The sequence below is a fragment of the Zea mays genome, chromosome 4, assembly GCF_902167145.1.
Source record: "Zea mays cultivar B73 chromosome 4, Zm-B73-REFERENCE-NAM-5.0, whole genome shotgun sequence".
NCBI lineage: Eukaryota > Viridiplantae > Streptophyta > Magnoliopsida > Poales > Poaceae > Zea > Zea mays.
Genome location: NC_050099.1, coordinates 20,358,051 through 20,384,425, shown reverse-complemented (window position 1 = coordinate 20,384,425; position 26,375 = coordinate 20,358,051). Strand labels below are relative to the sequence as shown.

At 45.2% G+C, this 26,375-nt stretch overlaps 2 protein-coding genes across 2 annotated transcripts; one reads left to right on the top strand and one right to left on the bottom strand.

Moving 5' to 3' along the window:
• Window positions 1-3,376: 3,376 nt before the first annotated feature.
• LOC100272643 (uncharacterized) lies at window positions 3,377-11,264 on the top strand. Its single transcript, NM_001147102.1, has 7 exons — window positions 3,377-3,508; window positions 3,622-3,870; window positions 4,012-4,084; window positions 5,397-5,728; window positions 6,419-6,560; window positions 9,831-9,956; window positions 10,521-11,264. Exons 1-7 carry the CDS (start codon window positions 3,442-3,444, stop codon window positions 10,900-10,902), a joined length of 1,371 nt encoding a protein of 456 aa, NP_001140574.1. The 5' UTR covers window positions 3,377-3,441; the 3' UTR covers window positions 10,903-11,264.
• Window positions 11,265-14,919: 3,655 nt separating this feature from the next.
• Window positions 14,920-21,612, bottom strand: LOC100282341 (Probable bifunctional methylthioribulose-1-phosphate dehydratase/enolase-phosphatase E1). Its single transcript, NM_001155253.2, has 12 exons — window positions 21,264-21,612; window positions 20,214-20,350; window positions 20,031-20,126; window positions 18,775-18,894; window positions 18,216-18,305; window positions 17,212-17,373; window positions 16,880-17,032; window positions 16,581-16,730; window positions 16,384-16,485; window positions 15,879-15,988; window positions 15,600-15,718; window positions 14,920-15,313 (listed from the first exon to the last, which is right to left on the bottom strand). The coding sequence occupies exons 1-12, from the start codon at window positions 21,484-21,486 to the stop codon at window positions 15,222-15,224; spliced, it is 1,554 nt and encodes a 517-aa protein (NP_001148725.2). The 5' UTR covers window positions 21,487-21,612; the 3' UTR covers window positions 14,920-15,221.
• Window positions 21,613-26,375: the final 4,763 nt, after the last annotated feature.

Sequence of the window (26,375 nt, the reverse complement as noted above, 5' to 3'; positions counted from 1 at the left end):
GAGCCGAGGGTGCGCTCACTGTCTGAGGAGGCCCTCGGGCGAGGCGTGAATCCGCCCGGGACTACTGTTCCCGTCCGAGGCCAAGGCTGGGCTCAGATGAGGTCGCGTCCCTTGGTAGACGAGGCCCTGACTTGAACCGCGCTTTATCAGCTGTTTATGGTTTGCTCTGAAGATGTTTTCCAGTCGCGTTTAGGAGTGTTGGGGGTACCCCTAATTATGATACCCGACATTGTTCAAGCCACTCACCTTATTATATTCATCCCTGCAAAGTGAAGCTAGAAAGACAGTAGTAGCTTGTGCATTTTTATGTATTTGCTCATTTATGAAACGGGATTGTCAGTACTATCAAAATGCATTCTGTTTTCAACAATCTCACAGATACTAGGATGGAGAGAAAATAAATGACTAAGCATTTTATGACTCCAGAAAGAGTAGTCTTCTCCATCAAAGTGTGGAGGTTTCCCAAGTGGAATTGATAGCAAATGAGCATTTGAATTAAATGGAATATGGGAGTAATCAAATGAATTGTTTTGATTGACCGTTTTCCTTTTTGAAGAGTCGTCATTGTCGTCGTGTGGTGAAGAAGACGAGGCATCGCTGTCTTAGTAGATGATCTTCTTAATGCGCCTCTTCTTTTTCCCTTCTCTCTTCTTTTGACTCGAGCCTGAGTCAGTAGGCTTGTCCTCTCTTGGCTCGTTGAGGACAGACTCATTTTTCTTGTCGTTGGCCACCATCCCCTTTCCCTTAGGATCCATCTCTTCGGGCGGTTAGTCCCTTAGATGAAGAGTACGACTCTGATACCAATTGAGAGCACCTAGAGGGGGGGTGAATAGGTGATCCTGTAAAATCAAACACTAAATAGCCACAAAACTTAGTTAGCGCAACTAAGTAGTTTCGAAGCGAGTTCTTGTGGATAAAACAGTCACAGAGAAGGCAACACAAGAGACACGCGATTTTTATCCCGTGGTTTGGCCAAGTAACACTTGCCTACTTCCACGTTGTGGCGTCCCAATGGACGAGGGTTGCACTCAACCCCTTTCAAGTGATCCAACGATCAACTTGAATACCACAGCTTTCTTCCTTATAGCCTTTTTCCCGTTTGCGAGGAATCTCCACAATTTGGAGTCTCTCGCCCTTACAATTTGAGATCACAAAGAAAGCACAGAGTAAGGTTGGGAATAGCAACACACACAAGACCCAAATACACAGCACAACCACGCACACAAGTGAAGACTTGAGCTCAAATAACAACTCAGGGAGTGCACAACTCGAATGGAGCCCAAATCACTAACACAATGAAGCGAATGCGCGAGAGTGGAGTCTGGATGCTTGAGAATACTTAGAGAATGCTTGGGTAGCTCCTCCATACGCCTAGGGGTCCCTTTTATAGCCCCAAGGCAGCTAGGAGCCGTTGGAGGCAAACTTGGAAGGTCATCCTTGCCTTCTGTCGAGTGGTCCGGTGCGCCACCGGACAGCTACTGTAGCCTGTCCGGTGCTTGATTTCCTTCCAAATCGGGCACAGTCGACCGTTGCAGCTTCGGGCCCGTTGGCGCACCGGACACTGTCTGGTGCACACCGGACAGTCTGGTGCACACCGGACAGTCCGGTGCCCCTGCCGACCGTTGGCGTGACCACGTGTCGCGCGAAGATTGCACGACCGACCGTTGGCGCTGGCGACCGTTGGTTCACCGGACAGTCCGGTGATTTTTAGTCGTACGCCGCAGTCGATTCCCGAGAGCAGCACTTTTCATCGGAGACCAGCCTGGCGCATCGGACACTGTCTGGTGCACCACCGGACAGTCCGGTGCACCTGACCAGAGTTGTTGTTTGACTGAATAAAACCAATTACTAAGGGTGTGTTTGGCATGGCTCTGCTCCACCCCAGAGCAGCTCTACTCTAAAACTCTGGGTGGAGCAGCTCTGCTCCAGAGTTTAGATTGTTTCTCATAACCAGTGGCAATGGCGGGTAAATAACTCAAAACTCCATGACTAGGTTGCTTTTTTGGAGTTTTCAGAGCAGCAAAAGAGGTACTCCAAAAAATTGTACTGTAGCTCCAAAAACTCCATAGAGTTTACAACTCTGGAGTTAGAGTGTTTGGCATACTCTGGTCAGCTCCTCCTTGGAGTTTTGCTCTGGAGCCATGCCAAACAGGCCCTAAGTCTAGAAACATACCTTGTTATATGATTTGCACTTCTTATTTGTTTAGCACATAACAACTCACTCACTATGTGTTGAACACTTAATCACCAAAACATTATAGAAATGGTATAAGGACACATTTTCCTTTCAGCGGGTCAAAGCGGGCTCCAGCTGGCTCTAGCGATCTAGCTTCCTCCGATGAGCCACCCCCTTAGCCTCCCCTCGATGAGTCCTCCTCTTGTGCTGCTATCGCTTCTGGTCCGATGGACCGCGGCGGTCGACGTAGGGATCACGGAAGGAGGCCTAGTCCTTTGTTGCGCCTAGCTTGAGGTATTGCTGGGTTGTTCGCTATTTATCGCAGCCACGTCGTTGACACTGCATAGCAGCGTCGCAAGGCTCAAAAGCATAATGACAACTTGAGGTAGTTTGCAGCACACATGGGTTTAAACATGCCTCCTCGCTAATACAATACTCTAGTGCCTAACTATCCAGCTGATCTGAATGAATGGCATCAGCAGGAGTACGGTGTTCATTTCATTACTCCTGAAGATGAAAATGAAGTCTAGAAAAATATATTTTAGGGGGTGTTTGGTTAGAGGGACTAAAGATTAGTCTCTAGTTTTTAGTCCCATTTAGTCTCTTTTTTGCCAAACACTAGGACTAAAATATATACTAAAATGATTTAGTTTTTAGTCTTTCACATAGGTGCTAAAAGAGACTAAAAGCTCATAATTATCATGTTGCCCTTACTTTTTTTATGGATAACTAATATTATGAGTATATTCTAAGGACATTTAAGTCTTTGGACATTGTATTTAATGACTTTAGAATCTGTTTAGTGCCTAGAACCTAGAACCAAACATGTAGGAACTAAAGTTTAGGCCTAGGATTAATTGAAACCAAACATGGCCTTAGGACCGGGAGTACTATTTAAACCAAATGCTCAACTTTATTGTGTAATGTCGTCTTGCATTTAAACATATTCTCACGCTAGTTTGCTATTCACGCCCTTCTCTTTTCATTTTCGAACCGTTTCTGGCTCCGGCCTGACGGGCTTGCCGGTTCCTTTCTATTTTCCTAAAAAAAAAAGGAAATGGTAGAGGTACTTTCTGTCGGTTTTCCGTTCGTTTTGGTCCTGACAGTTCGCTTCCTTCGCAACGACTCCATCGCAAGCTGCTTCAGTATTTAACACCCACTCACCAGATGGCGCGCGGTGCACTTGTGCCCTTTTGCGCAGCGGAGTCTTTGGACTCGGTAATCCCGGCCCTGTCCTCCCCCGACCAAACACAGTCCCTGGATCCATGGGTGTCGAGGAGGAGCGCGACGGCGAGGAGCAACGCCGCCCCCTCCTCTCCTCCACCCCGCCAGGTAGATTCCGCTCCATTCGCCGCCACCGTCGTCAACACCGACGCGGGCGTTCAAATCATCTGCTCCCGATCCCATCCCGTCATCAGCTCATCTGTGGGACCTCATTTCTGCAGCCGCGGCGGACCCGCAGCAGCAACAGTACCAGTTCCTGGGCCGGAGCACCTCTTCAGTGCTGCGCGGCGGTGGCGGGGGCTGGGAAGGGCCTGAGGTGAGCGCCGACGAGGTCAGGTCCGCCGCTGGCTTCCACACGTTCCAGGGCCCACCTCCCAACGGCGACAACGCCTATGCTTACCCGCCGTCCATTCATAGCGCCATGCTCTCCCCGTCCCCATCTCATGCCCCACCGTCTCCCCATCCAAATGGTAATTTGCCGCCGTCGGTGCTCTGCTTCTCCCCCACCGGCCTCCACATAATCGTCCTTTTTCCCTTCCGATTTTTCACCAACTGAAGGAGTTGTTGTCTTGTTGAAACTGCTGGTGCTGGGTTGTGGGTTGCATCTGCAGAAGGGTTGGCGATTGTTCCTCAAGGGCCATATCCGTATGGTGGCAGTTACCAACCTTCTGAGAGCGTCGGGAGGTGAGTTTTTTTTTTCAGTCGAAATGCTAGTTCGTCATATGCTGTTTCTGCCTTTTAGTTGAAATATGTTCGTAGCTCAGAAGTGCCAAACTAAGCTATCATTGAGGATGCTTAACTTTTTCTCATTTTTCATAATGAGTATGATCACTCAACATATCAGTAATCCTATTATCCTTCAATTCATTTTTTGATGGTAGATGTCTGATGTAACTGGATTATCCATGAGCTCTGCAAATATGCCATTTTGTAAAATGATGATAAATGAGACATCATGTATGCTATTAGTATTGGCTGCAATGAAGACTTAAGTAGATAATCCTCTAGTAACAATGGAGGACACTTAACTCCTTCACTTGAAACATAGTACTACCTCCGTTCTCGAATATTGGTCGCCCGCTAGTTCATTTTTTAACTAAACCGCGACAAATAAAAAAGAACGGAAGGAGTACCTATTTTACATTTAACTCATTCCACCTAAAATAGCAATAGCAACCACCATTCGATTTTGATTAGATGCACCAGATCACTTGATTGCATGATTGATTGCACAAAATATTCTCTTTTAAGATAAACCGTAAGTGTATGATCTTTGATGAGCTACAAACTTCCATAGAGATGGAATATTCCTTGATTATCTAAATTTTATATGAAAATCATTTTTTTCATTCACAACTGCTTAGAGGACTCAGGAAAAGGTCTCTGACCGCACCTCAGTACACCTGTGAATTCCATAATGATTAGAAATCATGAAACATTTGAAACACTAGTAGTTCAGATGTTCTAGTTTTACGTCTCCTGTTAACATTCAGATAACCCATAAGTAACAAGCTAACACATTTATGTATAACTTGCACCAGGACTTAAATGACAGAAGCTAAAAGGTCAATTTGTTATATTTGAAAGAAATTTGGTAATAACTGACCTAAATTAACTGATAATAATCGAATTCGAGGACCAGACTTCTAGCAAATTCATGTATACAGCAAGTAGTGAATAGAGTAGGAATAATTGGGCATACAGTTGAAGGATGATGTCTTGATAAAAGAAGACTAAGGCTCCAGGGAACTCCCATTATCAGTTGGCTTGATGGAGTATCTTAAGGCCAAAACTGTTAAATGGTGTCAAGAACAGGAGTTACCCGTTTTGCACCAAGCTTAAATAGATTAAATACCATATTTTTCCCATTTGAAAACAAGTGCACTGTTGCTTCCCTGCGTATCATTTTCCCTCCCCTTCTGTCCTGTGATTCTGTCTTTTTGTTGGTATGACTGTTGTTCTATGCTGACAATGGAATGGTTCGATCTACTGATAGGGATGTACTGGATGAGGTGGAGATCCGACAGCTACTCATTGACCATATTGGACATCGATGCTGTTGGGGAAGTCACCCTGCCCGCACATGGAAAATTACCTCCATTGAGGACTGCAATGTCTATGTTGGCACCTTGGAAACCTTCATCGAGGAAAGATACATTATTACAAAAAAGGAGCCCTTTGAAAGTGGGAATATAGATGGAAGAGAAAAAGGTCCTTTGCCTGGATTGTGGGAACTTGATTTGAGGTCTAAGTTTCCTGTACTTTTTGTACCAGAGAAAGAAGTGACTGTCAAGATTCCACATTCAGATATTATTGAAAAGTGCTCAGGTACTGTGTATTTTTCTTTCAGTGCCCTCTGATTTTCCTTTAATGAGAGAATTAGATTTGTACCACTATTTTAATTATGGTTATGATATTTGACATTGCTTTCGTAATATTTGGATTCATGACACTAATGTGTAAAACCTGTTATTATGTGTACACCACTATCACACCCATGGCAAGACTGTAACAAGTTTTGCCACTAAATTTGATCAGCAGTGGCATTAATGAACAGCATGAGTCTCAATATTACAAAAAGGGCAATGGAAAATATCAGACAACGTAATTAACACAGTGGCACTAACCTTACTTTTCCTTTAATATATTAAATGCATTCATATAGCAACTTAATTTGCTTATGTAGGCTTACAGCATCTGTTCCTGCATTTTGAATGTTCCTATGATGGAAATACCTTTCAGTTCATGTCCTCACATATGATGCCATAATAACTAACATGGGTGCATTCGGCCATACCCCTACTTGCTGATATTGTGCTATCTTTTGCCACCAACAGGCCATAAGAACATATGCATGCTACTAATCTTAACATTGTTTTTAAGTTAGGGACACCTAGCTAAGTGTCCTTTTTTCACATTGCACCTTAGAAAGTACCTTCTTCATAATTTTGTTGCTATGTATTTATAGTCATTTTAATTTTAACATGGTAGCTATTAGTTGTTTATTTTTTTTGACAGATTGTGAGGGTCGTGGAGAGAAACCATGCCCTACATGCAATGCTGGTCAGGCTCACGGGTTTTATAAAGCAAATCAGATGACCCAGTGTGGTGCATGTCATGGCAGAGGTTTACTTGCTCACCAAGATGGATCTGATACAGTGTTAGTTGTTCTACATCTTTTGCTACAAATATAGTTCTGTGATGGGTCTATATTGGTAGGAGGTGTTGCATATATTGTAGGGACAGAGTTAGAAGGACAAGGGATGGGAAGGCGATGGGGGACCACTCGGGATGGCAACGGGGTGGGTGGGGCTAGGGCTAGCCCCACATCCCCGCCTTGTTCCCCGAAACCCATTCCTCGTCCCCACCCCGTTTAGCCCTGCGGGGGAGAAATCATCTCCATACCCACCCCGAACGGGTCGAATCTTCATGGGCCCTTCCCCGACGGGGAGTTTTGCCATCCCTAGGGACCATGATCGCCAATATTCAAGGGAAGGCTGGTGACCTAAGGCAGATGCAGGGGGCGGCGGTGATGATGATAGGAGAGGGTAGGCGCAAAGGAGCTAGGGTGGGGTGCATAGAGCTTGAGGAGTAATCCTTTATTTTCTTGCTTTATTCATATCCGTACATGTCCCCTATATTTACACTCCCATGACTTTTTCCCTAAGAAAACTAGATGTAATTCTTATAGGTTTGGACTCTCCTTATTCTAAACAAGCTCTATCTTTCCTAGTCTGAGTTTATTCATTCCTATCTTCTTCAAGCTCTAATTGGATGTGTATTTCTCCTTGTGGATGAGGGGTTGGACCATCCAAGAGAAGTCGTGACCCTCAAACGCTCAACCTACTATGAACAGGCCCATTTGGATCCATGACATCATTCTCCCATGACTTTGTGCGTTCATAATCCATTTGGAGGTGTCATCGAGAGGAAGGGCAGTCGCCATCTATCGTGTCTCCAAGAGCACTTGCAATCGTCCTACCACCATGGGCAAGAGATGGTTGTGGATTGTCCTATCAAGGACGTGGTAGCAAAGTGACCCAATGTAGCTATGGGGAGGTTGGAACCGTCATATCATGGTGAACAGTTGATGTCCTTGAGGCATTGATGATCTCGTGGGCAACACCCATATTGACAAGTAGCATTGTTGTCGCATGTGGGTGTTAATTGATGGCTTGCACTTCCACTTGTGGAAGATGTAGCCTAGCATCCTGAGGCACAATGTAGTGCTCCATAAGAGATGTAGCAGTGATGTTGGATGAGCTCACCAAGGAAGATGTTGTCATAGTTGTAAGTTGGCGATGAGAAGGACGGACAACATGTCCTGTTACCAGAACTGATGAAGACATGCTCAATGGGGAGGAATTGTGGCCACTCTTGCGTTATCATGATGTTTGCTAGCAAGGTACGAGGTAGCATTGTCGTTGTCATTGTTGTTAGGGCATGGAGGCTGGCTGCTAGAAGGCGAAGTCAATCATGCATACTATCGGCGTTACAACACTAGGGTATCAAAGAAAGATAGCAAGGGGAGCAGGGTGTAAGTTCTGACACGGTAGAGTACGTCTACGAGGTTATGACATCAAGGACTTAACATAGAAATTTCTTATAGAGGGTTGGGCCGCAGTATGCGTAATACCCTATGTCCTCTTTGGTGGACGTTTTACCCCAACTAAACAAGTTACATAGTCGGGGAGAACTTGAACCAAGCTCACTTTACTCGTTTCTAAGCATGTTACTAGCCCTATGCTATGTCTGTTTTCTGGATCAACCAGAATGAATGGAGCCAACCAGAGTGGGTGGAATTGGATGGAATGCCCATAAATGCTGCTCACCCTCTCTAAATATGGTTGCATTCCTTTGCTTCCAAATTTCCCATGCCGTGATCCCAGTGAATGCCCAAATGGTTCCAACAAGCATTACTGAAAGGGCAGCTGAAAAGAAGGTGATAGGTGGGTCTCCTCACAGTGAAGATCGCAAAGGACATAGTTATAATCTCCATTTGCCACAATACACCTTTTTCTTCTTAGAATGTTCCTAGAATTGATTCTATCTCTGAATGTTCCGAGGACTGTGGGAAGAAGGTCGGACGCGGTTGCAAGTGCAAGGCCCAGTGCAGCCGTCGCAACAGCGAATCCGCCAGCGATAGGGGTGGTCGCGGCGGCGAGGGGTGCCGGAGAGTGGCCCGAGGCCAGCGATGAAAGGGGGCTTGGCCACGGCGGCGAGCCCGGTGGAAAGGGGGTGCCGGGGAGGGAGGATGGCCAACGAAAAGGTGGAGACCATCGGCGGCGGCTTCGAGACCCGAGATTGGCGGAGGGGCCGCCATGGAGAAGGGGCAGCGGGTGCTGCTGCGCGGTGGAGCAGTCCGGTGGCGGGGAGGAGCTCTAGCGGCGCGGTCAGGAGCCGCAGCAGAGGGTTGCGGTGGTACGGGGAGGCGCAAACTAGCGACGGTGCGGCCAGCCAGGAGGAGCAGCTGCAGGGCGGGTTGGAGGCGCGTGCGCAGAAGATGGTGGCACGGATCCGAGCGGCGGGGAGGCGTGCGCAGTCTGGCGGCGGCATTCCAAGTGACAGCGGTGCGGATCCGAAGCGGTACGGCAGTGGCGGCACGGATCCAGGCAGCAGTGGCCAGGCAACATGTAGGATGGAGGATAGGAATGTCATGGCGGCCTGTGGTCCCTGTACACAAGGGGAAGTGACTAGGGCTCATTCTGTGCAGGAGCAGGTCAGAGGGCAGGTGTAGGGGAGCTAGATGTCATCGAGCTTGAGGAATAACAATCCTCTATTTCTTGTTTGATCGATATGAGTACATGTTCCCTATAATTATACTCTCTATGACTTTCCCTAAGCGAACAAGAGGGAGAATCCTTATAGATTTGGAATACCATTTTTTTCTAAACAAGCTCTATCTTTCCTAATCTAAGTTTATTCTTTTGGATCTTGTTCAAAGTCTATTTGGATGTGCATTCCTCCTTGGGAGTTGGGGCTAGCCATCCAAGGGAGGCTGCCACCCCCACACGCACTCGGCTAGGGCTAGCTGGCCCCCATTGGGCCCATTTGGACCTGTGAAATGTTTGTAGTTCACCTCAGTCCTTGAATATAGATCCCTTGATGAAGTCTATTTAGTGTCTGCAGGTGTCATAAATGCAGTGCTTGTGTCCTTTTGTTTTAAAGATTGAATTTGTTAATGTGGTATTGTTGCTTTTTTTTGTTTTGGTCCACATGTTGTTGTTTAAATGATGTATAAAAGGGTGCTAATTTATGTGTACTTGGTCATCCATATTGAGTATAAATACAAAAAATATCCTGATATTGCATTAGATGCTTACGATGACCTAAATTTTGTTATTAGGATTATTTTTTCTCAGCATAGTACATAAAACCATATTACTTGTCACATATGTTCATTATCTTCTATATACTTTTTTTGTCACAGATGTGGAATGTGCAATGGTAAAGGAATGTTACCTTGTATAGCATGTGGATCACGTGGATTAGTGACATGCAACACATGTACTGGATATGGTTCCCTCCTTGCACAAAGCATGGCTCATGTTCAATGGTAATCTTGAGGTCATTTTTCCAAGTATTTATATCGGTTTCTGTTTCTAAGTGGAGGAAGTTGTTGAACAACATAAAAATCCAAAACATCTGAATGCAAAAATTGAAGTTTAGTTTGGTAATTTCAAAATTCATTCTTATCGTTTAATAATCAAGTAAATTTCTGGGGTAACAAACCTATAGCGAGCAGTTAGGAAGTTGCAGATATTGTCAGCTGATGCTTTCTTTGTGAATATATGTTTATCGTTACATCATAAAATATAATTTATTGAGAGTTTGAGACTCGTTGGTGTTGAGGACTTGAGGCAACAAATTCGTTAGTCTTCCTATGTATGCTCTATAACATGTCAAGTCAAATACCAACAGATATTAACTGCAGAAAGATGCATGTTCACAATCTGGGAGGATCAGTAAGAGAATTACCGGTTGTTGCTTTTCTTTCTCAAACAACGCAGGAGAGCTCCGTGTATATTTATTTTATTTAATAGTTTCAAGAAATCACTTCAGATTGCTGTTACAGTAATCCCCTGATATATCGATCCAACTCGAACTATTCTGTTTCCAGGAAGACGCTGTCAGCTAGAAAAGTTAGTGCAGCTAGAGGGGCTGCCTCGGTCCCTGAAGAAGTTTTCCACAGAGCCAAAGGAGTGCAGCTATGCAACATACAGGCATACCAGTGCACTCCTGCATTTTTTGCTGATTCATACCCACTCAACCAGTTCTCCTCAGAAGTCATCGCTAGCCGGCTGCCAGTTCCACCATCTGCAAGGGTTATTTCCGAGAGACACATCATTTCAGTTGTGCCTGTAACCCGTGTCACAATGGCGCGTCGCAAGCAGTCATTTAGCTTCTATGTCGTTGGCTACAGCAGGGATGTGTTCATAAGAGACTATCCTTCGAAGTTTTGCTGGGGCCTCTGCTGCTGCTTCGAGTGGCTGGGGAAATAGTTATTTCCTGGGCACGAATGAATGCCTTCTTTCAGTGTGCAGTGTTTCATTGTACAGAAGGCTGCGTGAAAGCTTAAAATAAGCATTGCGAATTCTTGTATTTTCTATTAAAGAATATATCTGTGCGTATTGCAGTATTAGATTCTGCATATTTGGATTTCCTGTGTATAAGTACATCACTGTATATATTGTTCAGTGAAAATAAAAAATGGCGACGTCTGGCCATTTCAAACGTGATGTATAGTATTTTGAAATGGCTTTTGATCAGTTTACACATGCACAGTGCAGTATCGTTTTATTCACTATTAGTCCCGGATACGTTTGTTTAACTGTTTTTTTCTAGTAAAGCATATATTGTTGTTAAATATGTGCTTGTGTTGCTGGAAACAGTGCTGTTGTGAATTGTGATGATCAGATATGCGTGAAAACAGCATATAGATTCTTTATATGAGTCAGTGACTGAAGTGCTGGGCTCTATTTGACACAGCTTCTTTATAGATTTAAGCATAAATTATACTAAATATGGCGTTTTGTAGCAGTTTATCAGTTCAGTTGTTTCTCGAATCTGATTGGTTTAGTTACGAGCTATGAGAAAGCTGTTGCAAAATGACGATTGTGAAAAAACTAAAATATATAGTTGTTTCTCGAATCTGATTGGTTTAGTTATGAGCTATGAGAAAGCTGTTGCAAAATGACGATTGTGAAAAAAAACTAAAATATATTTGGTTGAAATAATTGTCAAGTGTAGATTCTGTAAAAGTGTGATAGCTTGGTAATATAGATGACAGAAATCTAGAAAATCTATGGTATGAGGTGATTATAAATTCAACTAGAAAAATATGTATAGTTTTAGAAATCTATTATGTTGTACCGTTTGGTTGATATTCCAGATTTTTTACAGTAAATCTAGTTTATAAAGCTGAGCCAAACACACCAAAAATAAACAATAAGTAGAAGTCGTTGTTTTTCTAACAATTGCCAAATAGGGTCTAGTCTAGGTGATTGATTGATTTTTTACACTGCAATACACGTGCCCCAATGGTTGACACATACGTAGAAAAAATTGTGAACTATAGCGGCCGATGACCCGAAGCCATATCAGTCCCATTTCAACAATGTATTCTAAAATGTTTCAATCTTTGACAAAATTAGCATGAAAATTGATGTAAAATGGATCAGTTTTCATCTTCGAAAAGAAAACTCCTTCCAGCTAGATGAATTTAGCATACCAAGACTGTCTTCAGTAGACTACGTAAAATAGAGGATGCAAAACTGTAGAAGACATTGTTTACATTGTTTGCAGAAAAAAGTTTGAAATAATAGATGAGATAGGGAATAGGATAGAAGATCTGTTAGAGATAGCCTAAGAGCCTGTTTAGCAAGGCTTTGAGCTTTTCTATGGACGGTATTTTTTTAAAAAAAACTAGGATAAGAAGTTTCTATCAAATAATTTGTGAAATAACTTTAGCTTAAAAAACAGCTTTTTAGAAAAACTAGAACTAGAACTGTTTTTGCCTTTTTGGCAGGCTAGAGCCAGCTGTTTTTGCCTTTTTGGCGAGCTAGAGCCCCACCAAACGGAAAAAAATTCTGCACGACGGTGCCGCACAGAGGCTGCGCTGCGGCATCGGTCCCGATTAATGACGCGTGGCAGAGAACTGCATCGTATGACAAGGACAAACAGCGCTCGTAAGCAGCTCCATTACGGCTCAGCTCTATTTGTTTTTGCGCTCGGCTCGATTTAGTGTTTGCGTAACGCATCGTCTTCTATCTGGTCGAAACAAACCTACCGTCGTCATCTCCAGACACCACGCCGCCGCCATGGATCCCAGCCACCACGTTGCCGCCATCGATCCCAGCCACCACGACGCCGCCATCGATCCTAGCCACCACGTCGCCGCCATCGATCCCAGCCACCACGACAATAGGTGAATGATAAAATCAGTCATATTTTGATTGCTCCAGAAGTTGGAATGTCTTTTGATTCAGAGAAAAAAGCTTATGACATGTACAACGACTATGCTGGTGTGCTTGGATTCAGCATTAGAAAGAGTACGACAAGGCACCGGTCGGATGGTAGTGTATATCAGAAACATCTCGTTTGCAGTTGTGAAGGATATGCAAAAGTCGAGCCCTCGAAGGGCGTTACAAGGACAGGATGCGGTGCTCGTATTCAGTTCAGTGTTAGTAAAGAAGGGATTTGGTCGGTGCAAAAGGTTGTATTGGAGCACAATCATTATCTTGCTAGTCCAAATAAGAAGAAAAACCTAAGGTCCCAACGACGTGTTATAGAAGCAGATAGAAAGCTAATTGGGCACATACGGGAGGCTGGAATGAGGCCTGCCCAGGTGTATGAATTCATGAAGGAGTTTTATGGAGGAGCCGACAAAGTGCCATTTACAAAGATGGATTGCAATAATGAGATTGGGCGTGAGCGCACAAAGTACTTAGAATCCAATGATGCAAAAACACTATGCAATTATTTGAGGAATAAGCAAATAGAGGATCCTACATTCTTTTATGCAATTGATATTGATCCGGATAATGGTCGTTAGTCTTAGAAGCAGATCATTCTATATGCAATTTGCAACAACAAATCTGCGATGTTCCTCCAATTCCCACCGATTGTTCTATAGATACATTAACAGGTAAAATATCGTTTAGAGTTCCTCGTGTGGTAAAAGGGCCAAAGAGTAAACGATCAACCATATCCCTGGAAAAGAGAAAAGGGAAGAAAAAGAAAGGTGGGGACAACAAAGGTATTCATACTACCAGCTGTAATTAGTTTTAAATTATGTGTTGTTGTATTTACTGTCTTTGCATATTATAGGAGAAGATTCAAATAACACATCTGGAAATAGGGACAATGACGTTGATACAAACTTCAGTGTTGGTTATGATCAATCTTCAACCATGGCGATTCCAGTGATGCAAGGTGGGAATGCTAATGCCACAATGCCATGCTTTAATATGTACATGAGCTCTTCTGTCATGGATGGTGGTGGTATACAAGGAGGATACACAAGTCTATTACTTGGAGTTGATCAAGATGCTGCATCAGCTGTTAGAAAATTACATTTTGATGGAGTGCCAAATAATAAAAATATATGACTGTACTCTTGGATTTTATTTTGTATAAGAAATCAAACTCTCCGAATTTCATATGGGAATGCATGTTTCATGTTACTCTGGCTTATTTTCATAATTGTAATATGGTGGAACCATTTTAACTGCAAGCTAGTGTATTTTGTTTAATTTTGTTTATTCTGCAAGCTGCTGCAAGTGCAGGGCCAAGAGTGTGTCCTCTGCTTCTGCACACGATGAACCGAGCCGAATACAAAGACAGGTGGAGCCGAGCGCAAAAACAAACGGAGCCGAGCCGTCAAGAAGCCTGCTTAGGAGCGCTGTTGTCCTTAGCCATACGATGCACTTCATTGCCACGCGTCATCAATCAGGACCGATGCCGCAGCGCAGCCGCTGTGCGGCACCGCCGTGCAGAATTTTTTTCCCAACAAACGGCTAGATCGATTGGTAAAAGTAATTAGAAAAGCATAATAATGAGAGATTGTTTGTACCAGCTTTACGAGCTTTTAAAGCTGTTTTTTTTTTTCAAACAAGCCTTTTGCAAACAGCTACACAAATCAAGCTTTTTAAATCAAGGTCTCATATAGAAATAAGATGAAGCTAAAAAATAATAGAAATAGGATACGATAGTTGGGTAAAGCTGGAAATAATATTCGCTCCGTCTCAATTTATAACTTCTTATTCAAAACTTTTAAGAAAAAAAAATAAAAATTCAAAGCCATACTTAAGACAAGCCAATTAAATTTAAGATAAAAACGTCAAATTGGAACCAATGAAAAATTCAAAGCCATACTTAAGACAAACCAATTAAATTTAAGATAAAAACGTCAAATTGGAACCGAGGGAGTTATAAATTGGAACCGAGGGAGTAGTTTTTTACTAGGATTCTTTGGAAAGATGTTTTAAAGAAATCTACACAACTGTTTAGACAAACCATTCACCAAAACAGCTGAAGCTAAAAAACTGATTTACGTGAAGTTAAGCAATGTCAAACGAGACCTAAAAATGATCACAGCCACAACCTACAGATGCTGAACAAGGAAATGCAAACTATCCAATTGTAGATGAGCCACAAATACACAACGAACCAAAGTTTTTATTTCGCCATGTAACTTATTGTTACGTCACATCGTTTTGCCATGCTGCGGTGCTATAATGCTTCTACTGCATGAACTGGCACGCGGGCTAAAGCACTCGCGAATTACATATATCTAGACATGTCCAGATCACCAGATTCCTCAGATCTCGCTGAATGATTTGATAGTGCGGAAACCATGATTGTCAGGAAGTGGGGCATTTCCCGGGCGAATGGAGATTATCACCTCAAAACCTGAAAGATATGGTTAAATAGACACAGAGAATAATTCCAAATTTTCTAGGTAGAAAAATATGAGAACAAAAAAAAACACAACCAATGCGATGAGCAAATAATAAGCATTGTGACGGCCTTATGCTTATCTTACAAGGCCATAAAACTATAATGATACCATAACACAAACACATGATTATAATTATGTCAACTGTACATCTTTCGGCTTAACACATTATGCAATGAAAAAGAAATCTGGATGTTTCAAGGTACAGAGGTACAGCTATTAAATGGAACTAGTCATTACCAGCGTTTTTAGCAGCAATGGCTTCTTGGAAGACATCGGTGATGAATAAGATTTGAGATGGACTGTCCACGCCCAGTGACTGAGAGATCTCAAAATAACTCCTTGTTTCTCTTTTGTTTCTGTAAATAAAAGATGTCTCAACTTTTTAATAGATTGGCAGATGAACGGGACAAGAAATATATCTTTAGTTTTTGTGTATTTGAGAGAACAAAATCTTTTTTCTTGTGTTGAATCTTTTATAGAAGTACAGGCTGCTGCAACAAGAAATCAAGAGCTTACCCAGTTGTGGTATCAAAATACCCACACAGGAACTTTCGCAGGTCACCGTATGTTGTATTGCCAAATAGAAGCCTTTGTGCTTCTCTACTTCCACTTGAGTATATGTAGACCTAATCACAAGTATTCATAACTTTGCATCATGAGAAAAATACGATTGCACACTCTTAACACACTGAGGAATGCATGTTGTTGTGCTAACTTAACTAGAATCTGTAATCTATAATTTACAAAACTGAGATGAATGCAGTAGATAACAAACTATTTTTTCTAAAAAACGAATCATTTTCCCAGTGTTCCCTTTCATGTTGCACTAAACTTTATAGGCCTTGTGAGTTGTGAGTTTTATACAACCTACTATCAGAAGAAAAAAAAACATTTTACACTAAATCTTGAAGCCCTGAGCATTTTTAGCACTGCTTTTCTATAAGTAAAATCTATGTTGTATTTTTCTAGAGCATGGACAATCAGCACTTCATAATTCACATGAACTAGAACAAAGAGACACCTTTATGCCACTAGCATGCCAGTTCTTTAGCGCCACAGGAACATCCTCAAAGACAACTCCCTGTAGCTCTTTCTTTTGAAATCCAATCCTCCAAATATGACCCTGAATTTGGCCAATTAGAACAACTGAATTATACCAAAGATAAAATTCATATGCTTGCAAAAGTGACCAAGGATGTGGATTGCAAACTAAGCTACCTGAAGTTGTTTCAATGATGTGATCTTCCGGTCTGCTTTAATCATTGATTCAACATTGGCAACCAATGAATTGATAACCTCTTCTTTGCCACCCTCATCAGGTGGAACTGGAACAGCCCCAGCAACTCCATTTTGTAGATCATCTTCAATCTGAATAGTTGACCACTCACTTGTTAAAACATGAATAACACAAAACAACCTGCGCAAACTGTTAGTACCACTTAAAAACTTGTCATCGCTGGAATGCTGGATTCTATATCGTACAAATCTATGATTGAAGGGGCCACTCCATCACTTACTTGGATGCGCAATAGTTTGATGTCTTCTTTAGTTTCCTCAAAGTCAAATGTAGAAGTCAGATGTTTTCGTACATTATCACGAGCATAAGGGAACATGACATCAGTCACAAATGATATTGGAGTGGTTGTCCCCTCAATGTCTAGTACAACACACTGCCACAGTAGAAAAAAGGTCGAGCAGAGTTTAACAGAAAAGACAGCAATCACAAAAACATTAAGGAAAACTACAGAAATATTACACAGTTTTTTCAACACAGTACTAAGGACAGTTACAAAGTAAAAATCCTACAGGTATCATGCAAAGCATTGCCAAAATAATAAGTTGAAATAACCTTTGATGAATCAGCAGCATGACATCCATTACAAATTTCAGGGCTCAAAATGCTGTGCGGTCTCCTTGGATTGTTTATTGAACCATGTTCAGGGGTTGTCCAATCAATACCTAGCTGATAGAGCTTGATGCAAGCATCTAAAAGATAATGGTAGCATTCAGCCTGAAATGCAAGGCCATAAAAATGAAGTTAACATCCCTACTCACATAAATAGGAATCACTTAATTATCTCCAGACATAGCAGACATAAAGGAAATACAAGATTATTATCACAGAACTGAAGGACAGGTCTGGCGTAGTGGTGAAAAGCCTTCCCACTGAGCCAAAAAGTCCTGGCTTAAACCCAACCTCCCTGCAAAATGCAGGGGTAAGGCTATTCCTTCCCCAGATCCCACCAGCCAGCACTAGGTCTGTCCTTATTATTATCACAAAACTCTGAAGAATTAGAAGACTTCCCATGAATATATGGTACAAATACATTGTATTTTTTCTTCTGAAAGAGGCATGATCTAGTTCAGGGAATTTAAGTGTCATCCAAATGAAGTCCTTAATTTGGTAATCCCTAAAGCCAAAGCAGGCCTGGGTATCATGCAGCAATGAGGGATTAAAGAAATCATCAAATCAAGTTCAGGGTATTATGATTCCCGCTTCTTTATATAGATAGTGTCAACTAAATCCAAATTTGTATCCAAGTAAGAAGTTGCATGACAAGATTCACCTTATTAGCTTATAATCATGTAAAAAGTTTTATAAGAAAAGTTAACTTCTAGAGAAAAAAGGACTATCGAAGAAGTAACCTAGTTGTAAATAACTGTTTCATTGTGCCTAATCAGAATAACTATATGCTAAAATTAATCATCAAAGATTATCAATATAAGAGGTTTTGAAGTGAAGGAACCAAAAGCCTAAACTGCAGAAACATAGATAAAAATAATAGTGAGAGGTCATCACAGGGTCCAGAGCATTTTTAAATAACTGCAGAAATTCACAGGTAGAAAGCACACCTGTGTCTTGGCATTGATCCAAGACTCCCCCCATACATATATTCCGTGGTTCCTTACAAGCACAGCAGTTGCCTTTGGGTATGCTGCAATCTGATAAATAATTCTGTATCAAAGGCCTACATACATCTAAAATATTCATGGAAACTCTGTTATCAAGATTCAAGAATAGTATTGTAACTATAGATAAACCAAATAGTATTGTAAAAACAACCAATTGGGCTGATAAATTTATGATGACTAAACCACTACAGTAACTATAATCAGAGGCTCTGAACAACATCAATCAATATACCAGCTTCCCCATTTATCATCAAATAATTTAAAATTAATGTGCTAGAGACATGATAATCCTTGAATCAGCTTGTTATAACTTATAAGGCTATCCCTAGAGGCATGTTGTGCAGGGAATTTGTGTTCAAATCCTTATGCTCCTCAAACCATTGCTTTTTTGTACTGGTCTATTTTGGACCAAACTTCTTCTTAATTTAATGATGTGCATATCTCTTGCGCGTCCGAGAAGAAAAAAAGATGATTGAAAGATAGGAGTTTGATAGCATACCGCCTCACTTAGGGAGTCAGTGAGCTCATACTCATAAGGGGTATTCTCAATAATAGGAATGACCAATTCATCATGGTAGCCATGACCTTTGATTCCTTTGATCATTTCCATGTGGGTCACCTGCAATAAGATCAGCATCAGTATCTAGTCAAATAAGGATTTTCTTACCACAATTATTCTAGCATACAAATATACAATAGAATCCACTATGAATTTTAGGGGTAGTTTGGCACTCAGCCAAACAGAAAAACTGAGGACAAGAATCACTTCCATTTACACGGGGAGCTGGGAGCTAAAAACCTACTTGTTGGTGCTATTGCTTCCTATTCATTCCCACTAAAATCACTCTAGAATCAATTCTCGCCTGCTCCCCCACCGGAATCAACTAGAATTACTCCACCGAAGAATCAAGGAGCTAGAGCTAAGAACCACAAAGTGGAGCTCTACCAAAGATGGCCTTAGTTTCTAAATCCTGTCATAGTACATAATCAAAGTTCCAGCTAGGGTGTGATATTACCGATAAATAATTACATGTTAGTGTCTTCTCAGAAAATGTTACACTAAGCTCTATGGAGAATGCAGGGAATTTGTATGAAGCCACTGTCCAGAATCCAGATCTCACTGATCCAATCCAACTAGCTCATGCATGTATGCATGCAATCACTGTTGAACTTATTCTATGCACACACACAAAAAGTAGCATTATTCATTTTCATGTTACGACTTCATGCTGTCGTTGAAATAAATTGCATGAAACAAAAAACAAGTATGCTGTGAATATGATTTAAAAATCATTGGACTGTTCAATGCCACCTAAAAGATCAGCACATAAATGTTAATAACCCTATTTCACAAATTTAATCAGATTGAAGGCCAGGAATGACGTTGCCTCGAACAACAAACTGATGTCCTCCCCAACAACAATCATGCACAAGATGGTGATGATGTTGACGACCTAGCGTCCATTGCTCAAACCCAAGTCGATGGAAGTGGCCAATGAAATGTTAGACAAGATCAGTATCAGTTTAGTCTGAGTTAGCTGGTTTTGGCAAAACTTTTGGTAGTTGTGCGGAATTTTCTTTTGTGTTCAAGGTTGTAGTTGAGCGGTGCTGGTTGTTACTAGACCTGTAATCCTTGCTTCATGTAAGCTGGAATCCCCAGCGGTGGATCCTGGGCTTTCGTTAACCTTTCTAATAAAGGCGGGTGAATGTGTTTGATCTAAAAATCAGATCGAATACACTTGGAATGGGACTTACTCTGAACTCCTTTGCACCAGGGATGAGCATTGTTGCGATGCAAGTCTCTATTCCATGGCTGTGAATGACAGCCCCAGCTCCTCTCATCAGATACGCCTTCAAAACACCAAAGGAAACTAGAGTTTTCAGATCAAAACAAGCAGAAGCAACAGAAAAATTAAAAAGGAGGGAGCATTCACAAACCTTCATGAACAGAGGAGCACAGTCCGTGCACTTAGGAGGCTTGTTTGGCCATGGCTTTGCTACAGGCGCAGAAAGCACTTTCCCATCTGCAGCCATCACATACATGTCCTCTGCTACCATCCTCTCCTTCTGCACACCTGAAAGAGGTCAACACATTTATTGCCACTGGAATGAACTAGCTACTTATTCTGGCAGAATATTAGGTATAAAATTGGAATTCCTTTCAGACACCTGCATTTTGACCCACTAACTAGCAGTAAAGGTACTAGACAGCAATACCATACAAATAAGGATCCTGATTGATATCCTTGTGTATATTCCTTAAAGCCTGAACTGCTTAAGATATCCCAACACTGGACATCTAAAGAGATATTGTGTCAGTGGTACAAGTACAACCCAATGCAGAGCGCACAGTACACCATGAGCTCAACTTGGACTGCAGTGGGATATAAGCTAAACAATGGATACTTCAAAAACTCAAACTTCTGTGTGCTATAACTTGGTGAAACGGAATTTTAAGTTGGTCTCATGGCAACCCATCATCATTCTGGGCCTTTTCCAGCGAAAGAACCTCCATCAGTTGTTTCAAAAATTTTAACTTGAATTTAGTTAAAAGTCGCCTCCACTTGAGAACTACTTGGCCTGAAGCGTTAACCTTATATGGTAATGCCTCATAGCTAGTCCATTTCATAGCATTTCATCATTGTCAGAACATGAACATAATTCGGATCAATAAAAGTAGTCCGATCAGAGGGATTCCACGTGAAGCGTGGAGACATATGGCATGAGGCATAGCTTGGGCAACAGCAGCGACTGTTTCTTGGATAACAGCAGCGATTGTTTCTTGGGTAACAGCAGCGATCTTTTCTTTTTCCAGTAGCAAACAGCAGCGATTGTTTCTTGGGTAACAGCAGCGATCTTTTCTTTTTCCAGTAGCAAAAAGCAGCGGCATCTAACTCACTACGCGGCAATTCGTCGAACAGGTGACAAGCACTCCCAAGGCCACAAAAAGCAAGCAGGAAGAGGAATCCAAGGTGAATCGCTGGTTACCGGAGGGTGACATAACGATGAGGCGATCGGCGAGCGGCACGGTGGGGTCGTTGACCTTGACGGTGATGCTGCCGCCGGTGCCCGTGACCCATCCCTGCGCGTAGAAGTGCCGACAGAGCTCCGCCACCAGCTCCCGCGCCTCCCGCACCGGCGCCCCCTCCAGGTACGCCTCCGACGCCATCGCCCCCACCGCCGCCTCGCAGCTGCACCCACTGCATGCCATGGCCGTCCCTGCCTCCGCCGCTCACGTGCCGGGATTCGAGCTGCGTGTGGGGCTGTCTTTTATTCTCTTCAGATGCTGCCAGTGGCGGCTCGATTAGTGCTGGCGAGGTTCGCAGAGAGGGCCCACATGTCAGCGAGTCATCCACGGGGAATCTCGGGCGCGGGAAGATATATATAATAATGTAATCTCGGGAATAGTCGGCACCGCAGAGAGGCGGCTTTTACTTTTTGTTACTCGAGATCGCGGACCACCGGCTCTGCGGAGTGTGGGCAAGGGAAGGACTGGGTTGTAGGACCGGGTTGTAGGACCGGGTTGTCAACGAGAAAGTGTGGTGGAGGCTAGATCGTTTTGAGTAGCTGTAACTGGCACGGCCAAGGTCATTGTCACGGGGAGCATGCGTGAAATAGGCTGCCGGATAGGTGGGGTCCGGTCAAATAAGCCACAAGACGGCACAGTTCGTGATGACATCTCACCCGCTTACCGTCGGATACAAACCCTAAATATTCGATACGATGAGTTTGCACGTCGATGTTAGAGAGGATGGAATTGAATTCAGTTGAATACCAAATCATGCATGGTATTAAAATGAAATGCAATCCTAATTATATTGTTTAGATGTCACTGAATTTGAGTTTAAAATTATGTGGTCTAATTTCACGCAATATCTAGGAGTAAGACTTTGTATTGGAAAAAGGGTTTATAGTTATAGTCTAATTTAAAACGTTTATAGTTATAGTCTAATTTAAAACCTCTGATTTAAAATCTCATTCTATGTGCAACCAAACAAAAAAATTTGGGAAAGCTTATTCCAAATCCTAATTATGTGCTTCAATATCTACAGACCAAACGGGTGTAAAATAAAATATTAGTTCATAATAATTACATGGAAACAACCATAAACTCTTCATCGCAAAAGAATCTAAGCGAGGAGAGTAGAGATAGAAAAATAGATAAGAAGTTGGAGATTAATATAAACACTTGTGGTGGTTGCATCTTGTATGGTTGGCATATACAAGATACAGATAAGACTTACCTAGTTGTTAAGCGAGAGCGGGAGAAAAACGCATCTGTCGGCGTTTCGACCCGGAGGGTCCCTGGACCGACGAGTAAATTGTTGTTGCGTGTCCCAGCCCAGATGGGTCGGCGCGAGACGGAACACAAGGGGGAACAATAAAGGGAATCGCGGCTCGTGTTGTCCTGCGCCCAGGGCGGATGCGCTTGCAGTAGGGGGTTACAAGCGTTCACGAGAGAGAGAGCCTGTCCGTCAGCCCGTCCTCCCGCGCGGCCACCTCCTCGTACGAGGGCCCTGGACCTTCCTTTTATAGATGTAAGGAGAAGGCCCAGGTGTACAATGGAGGGTGTAGCAAAGTGCTAACGTGTCTAGCAGAGAGGAGCCAGAGCCCTATGTACATGCCGACGTGGCTGTCGGAGAGGTATTGGTGCCCTGTTCATGTGATGTCGTGGCCGTCGGAGGAGCGCTTAAACCCTGTAGAAGCACAGCTGTCGGGGCTGTCGGATCCTTGCTGACGTCTCCTTGCTTTCCGTAGGGGGCTGAGAACCGTCGTCGTCATGGAGCACGCGGGGTGCTATCATTACTTGTTTACCGGGGCGAGCCAGATGGGACGCAGGTCTTGTTCCCTGTAGCCTGAGCTAGCTAGGGGTAGGGTAATGATGTACCCCCCTGCGGCGTGGTCGGTCCGAGCCCGAGGTCGGGCGAGGCGGTGACTCCTCCGAGGTTGAGGCTGAGTCCGAGCCCTGGGGTCGGGCGAGGCGGAGACCGTCGTCTGAGGTCGAGGTTGAGTCCGAGCCCTAGGGTCGGGCGAAGCGGAGACCGTCTTCCGAGGTCGAGGTTGAGTCCGAGCCCTGGGGTCGGGCGTGGCGGAGACCGTCTTCCGAGGTCGAGGTTGAGTCCGAGCCCTGGGGTCGGGCAAGGCGGAGACCGTCTTCCGAGGTCGAGGTTGAGCCTGAGCCCTGGGGTCGGGCGAGGCGGAGCTTCCTATGGCGCCTGAGGCTAGACTTGGCTGCTGTCAGCCTCACCCTGGCGGGTGGCACAGCAGTCGGAGCAGGGCAGGCGACGCTGTTCTCCTGTCAGGTCAGTGAGTGAAGGGGCGAAATGACTGCGGTCACTTCGGCCCTGTCAACTGAGGGGCGCGCGTCAGGATAAGGTGTCAGGCGATCCTTGCATTGAATGCCCCTGCGATACGGTCGGTTGGCGTGGCGATCTAGCCAAGGTTGCTTCTCCGCGAAGCCTGCCCGAGCTGGGCCTCGGGCGAGTCGAAGGTGCGCCCGTTGCTTGAGGAGGCCCTCGGGCGAGGCGTGAATCCACCTGGGTCTGATGTTCTTTCCCGAGGCTGGGCTCGGGCGAGGCGAGATTGTGTCCCTTGAGTGGGCGGAGCCTTGACCTGAATTGCGCTCATCAGGCCTTTGCAGCTTTGTGCTGATGGTGATTACTAGCCGAGTTTAGGAGCCTTGGGGGTACCCCTAATTATGGTCCCCGACAGTAGCCCACGAGCCTCAAAGGGAGTGTTGGTACTCGCTTGGAGGCTTTGTCGCACTTTTTTGCAAGGGGACCGACCTTTCTCGGTTACACTTTGTTCCGGTGGGTGCGCGCGAGCGCACCCGTCGGGTGTAGCCCCCGAGGCCTCGGAGGAGTGGTTTGACTCCTCCAAGGTCTTAGTGTCTTTCGTGACGCCTCGGCCGGTCTGGTTGTTCCCTCATGCGAACTGGTCGTAGCCCGGGTGCATAGTCAGGTTCCGAGTTCTCGGGCTGGTATGTTGACGCTATCAACGGTTTGGCCGGAGTCGGGTTTGCGAGAGCAGCCCTCGAGCCTCTGCACAGGGCGAGAGGACGGTCAAGGACTGACTCAGCTTTTTTCATATGCCCCTTCATCGCCTTTCCACAAGGAGGAGGGGGGAAAGCGCCATGTTGCCCTCGAAGGGCACCGAACATGGTGTCTCCAGTGAGTTGCTAACGGGTGATCTGAGTGGACGCCCGTGCCCCGTTCGATAAGGGTCGGCTAGTGGCCCAGAGGCGCGCTCCAAAAGTACCTGCAGGTGATTTGCTGGACCCGGTCCCGTTTGATAGGGTCCGAGGGCTCGATGCCTCCCTCTGATGGGATTCCGTTACAGAATCGCTCCTGCTAGTCTCGGAAATGTCCTAGGGTACCTCGGGAGCGTAGCCCGAGCCTCGGCCATGTATCGGACGTACCAAGAGTCATCCCTCGCTCTGCATGTTCTGAGGCGGCTGTCGAGCCCTTCGGGGGGGCCAGCCTTCGAACCCCTGATCAGTAGTGGGCGTGAAGCCCGAGTGGCCTGAGGTGGCTGTCGAACCCTTCCGAGGGGCCAGCCTTCGAACCTCTGACCAGTAGGGGGGCTCAGGGCCCGCGTGCTCTGAGGCGGTTGTCGAACCCTTCCGAGGGGCCAGCCTTCGAACCTCTGATCAGTAGGAGGGCTCGGGGCCCGCTTCCTTCGCGGAGAAGGATCCCTTTCGAAGTATCCCCTTTCTCGGTCCCTGTAGCAAGAGAGAGAAAGGGGAAGAGGAAAAGGATACGAAATTGAACGACGTGGCGCACCTTTTTTGACGCGGTCATCATGGCGGAGGTGAAGTGTCGCCCGCTTTGCCTGCCAAAGGTGTCGCCTGCCCTACCGCGGAGTTAATGCGACGGGACGAGTGGTTCGCGGGGCAGCCGTTGCGTGAGCCGTTCGAGGAACGGAACATGGGCGCGTCGTCTTTACGCCGTGAGAGAGGGCTCTCCTGCTGCCCCAGGAGGAGACGTGAGCCTGCAGACGATTTGACTGCTGCTTCCGCCCGCCTGCCGCCGCCATTACTGTCGGTCCACTTTTGGCCATATCGACCGTGACGCCTTCTCCCGCGGCTGACTGACCCGTGACCGATGTGCTTGGTTGGCACCGTTGGGCCATGCGCAGGGTCGCCTCGAGTCGGCACCAGTTCCGTAGCCGAGAAGGCGCGGTACTGGCGCAAGGGGCGGTGCAGTTTTTCGCACGTAGTAACCGGCACGCCGGTTACGTGATGTGTGGGCCTGGGCCTCCATGCTGGACGCGTCGAAGTCGAAGGGGTGCATCCTCGTGGTGCGGTTGCATGCCGCCTGCATGGTGGTCCACCCTTTCACCCGCTGGGTTAGGCGAAGGTGGAGGAGTGCTTGTAACCGCTGGGCGGTTACACGCTCCGCGCGTGGCGGTTTGGCTTCTTTTGTCCCAGCCAGCTTGCATGGCGTGTGGGGCCCCGCCCCGTGTCGTAGGGGGAGGACCTTGGAGCGCGTTGGTGAAGACTTAGTCCGCGATGCCTGAGGACGCGATTGGGGTGAGTCGCCTTTAAAAAGGGATCGACCTCCTGGGTGGTAGCCATGCCTTCGCACTCTCCTCATGTATTGCGCACTTCCGCCTTCCGAGCCCCCGGATGGGGAGCGCCCGCGTTGTCTTCGTCTCATTGTGGGAGGAGCACAACCTCGTGGAGGTTGGTACCTTTCAGCCATCGCTCGGCTTCAAGGATTTTCATCAAGCAGCCCAGCTGCATCCCCTCACCAATGGTCACCCGAGACGGTGACCACCAGTTCGATGGTGGGGAGAAGTAAACCGGGCTGCGGCCTCCACCCCGCCCTCAGCTTCAAGGATCTTCATCATCCTTGCTGGGGCGGAGGGCGAGCTGAACCGGAGCTCTACCTCCCGTACGGGCCGGCGGGCCACCTCCTCCTTCATCAATCAGGGGAGAGGGCGCTCACCGGCCTAGCGGAGGGGACGGACTTCGACAACGCGGCGCCGATCGGCCGCAAGCGTCGTCAGCTCCAGCATGCCTGGTTCATTGGCTCAGCTGGCTCTGGCACAGCTTCCGGTGCCACCTCCCACCGCTGGGCAGAGCGTGGCTATCTGCCC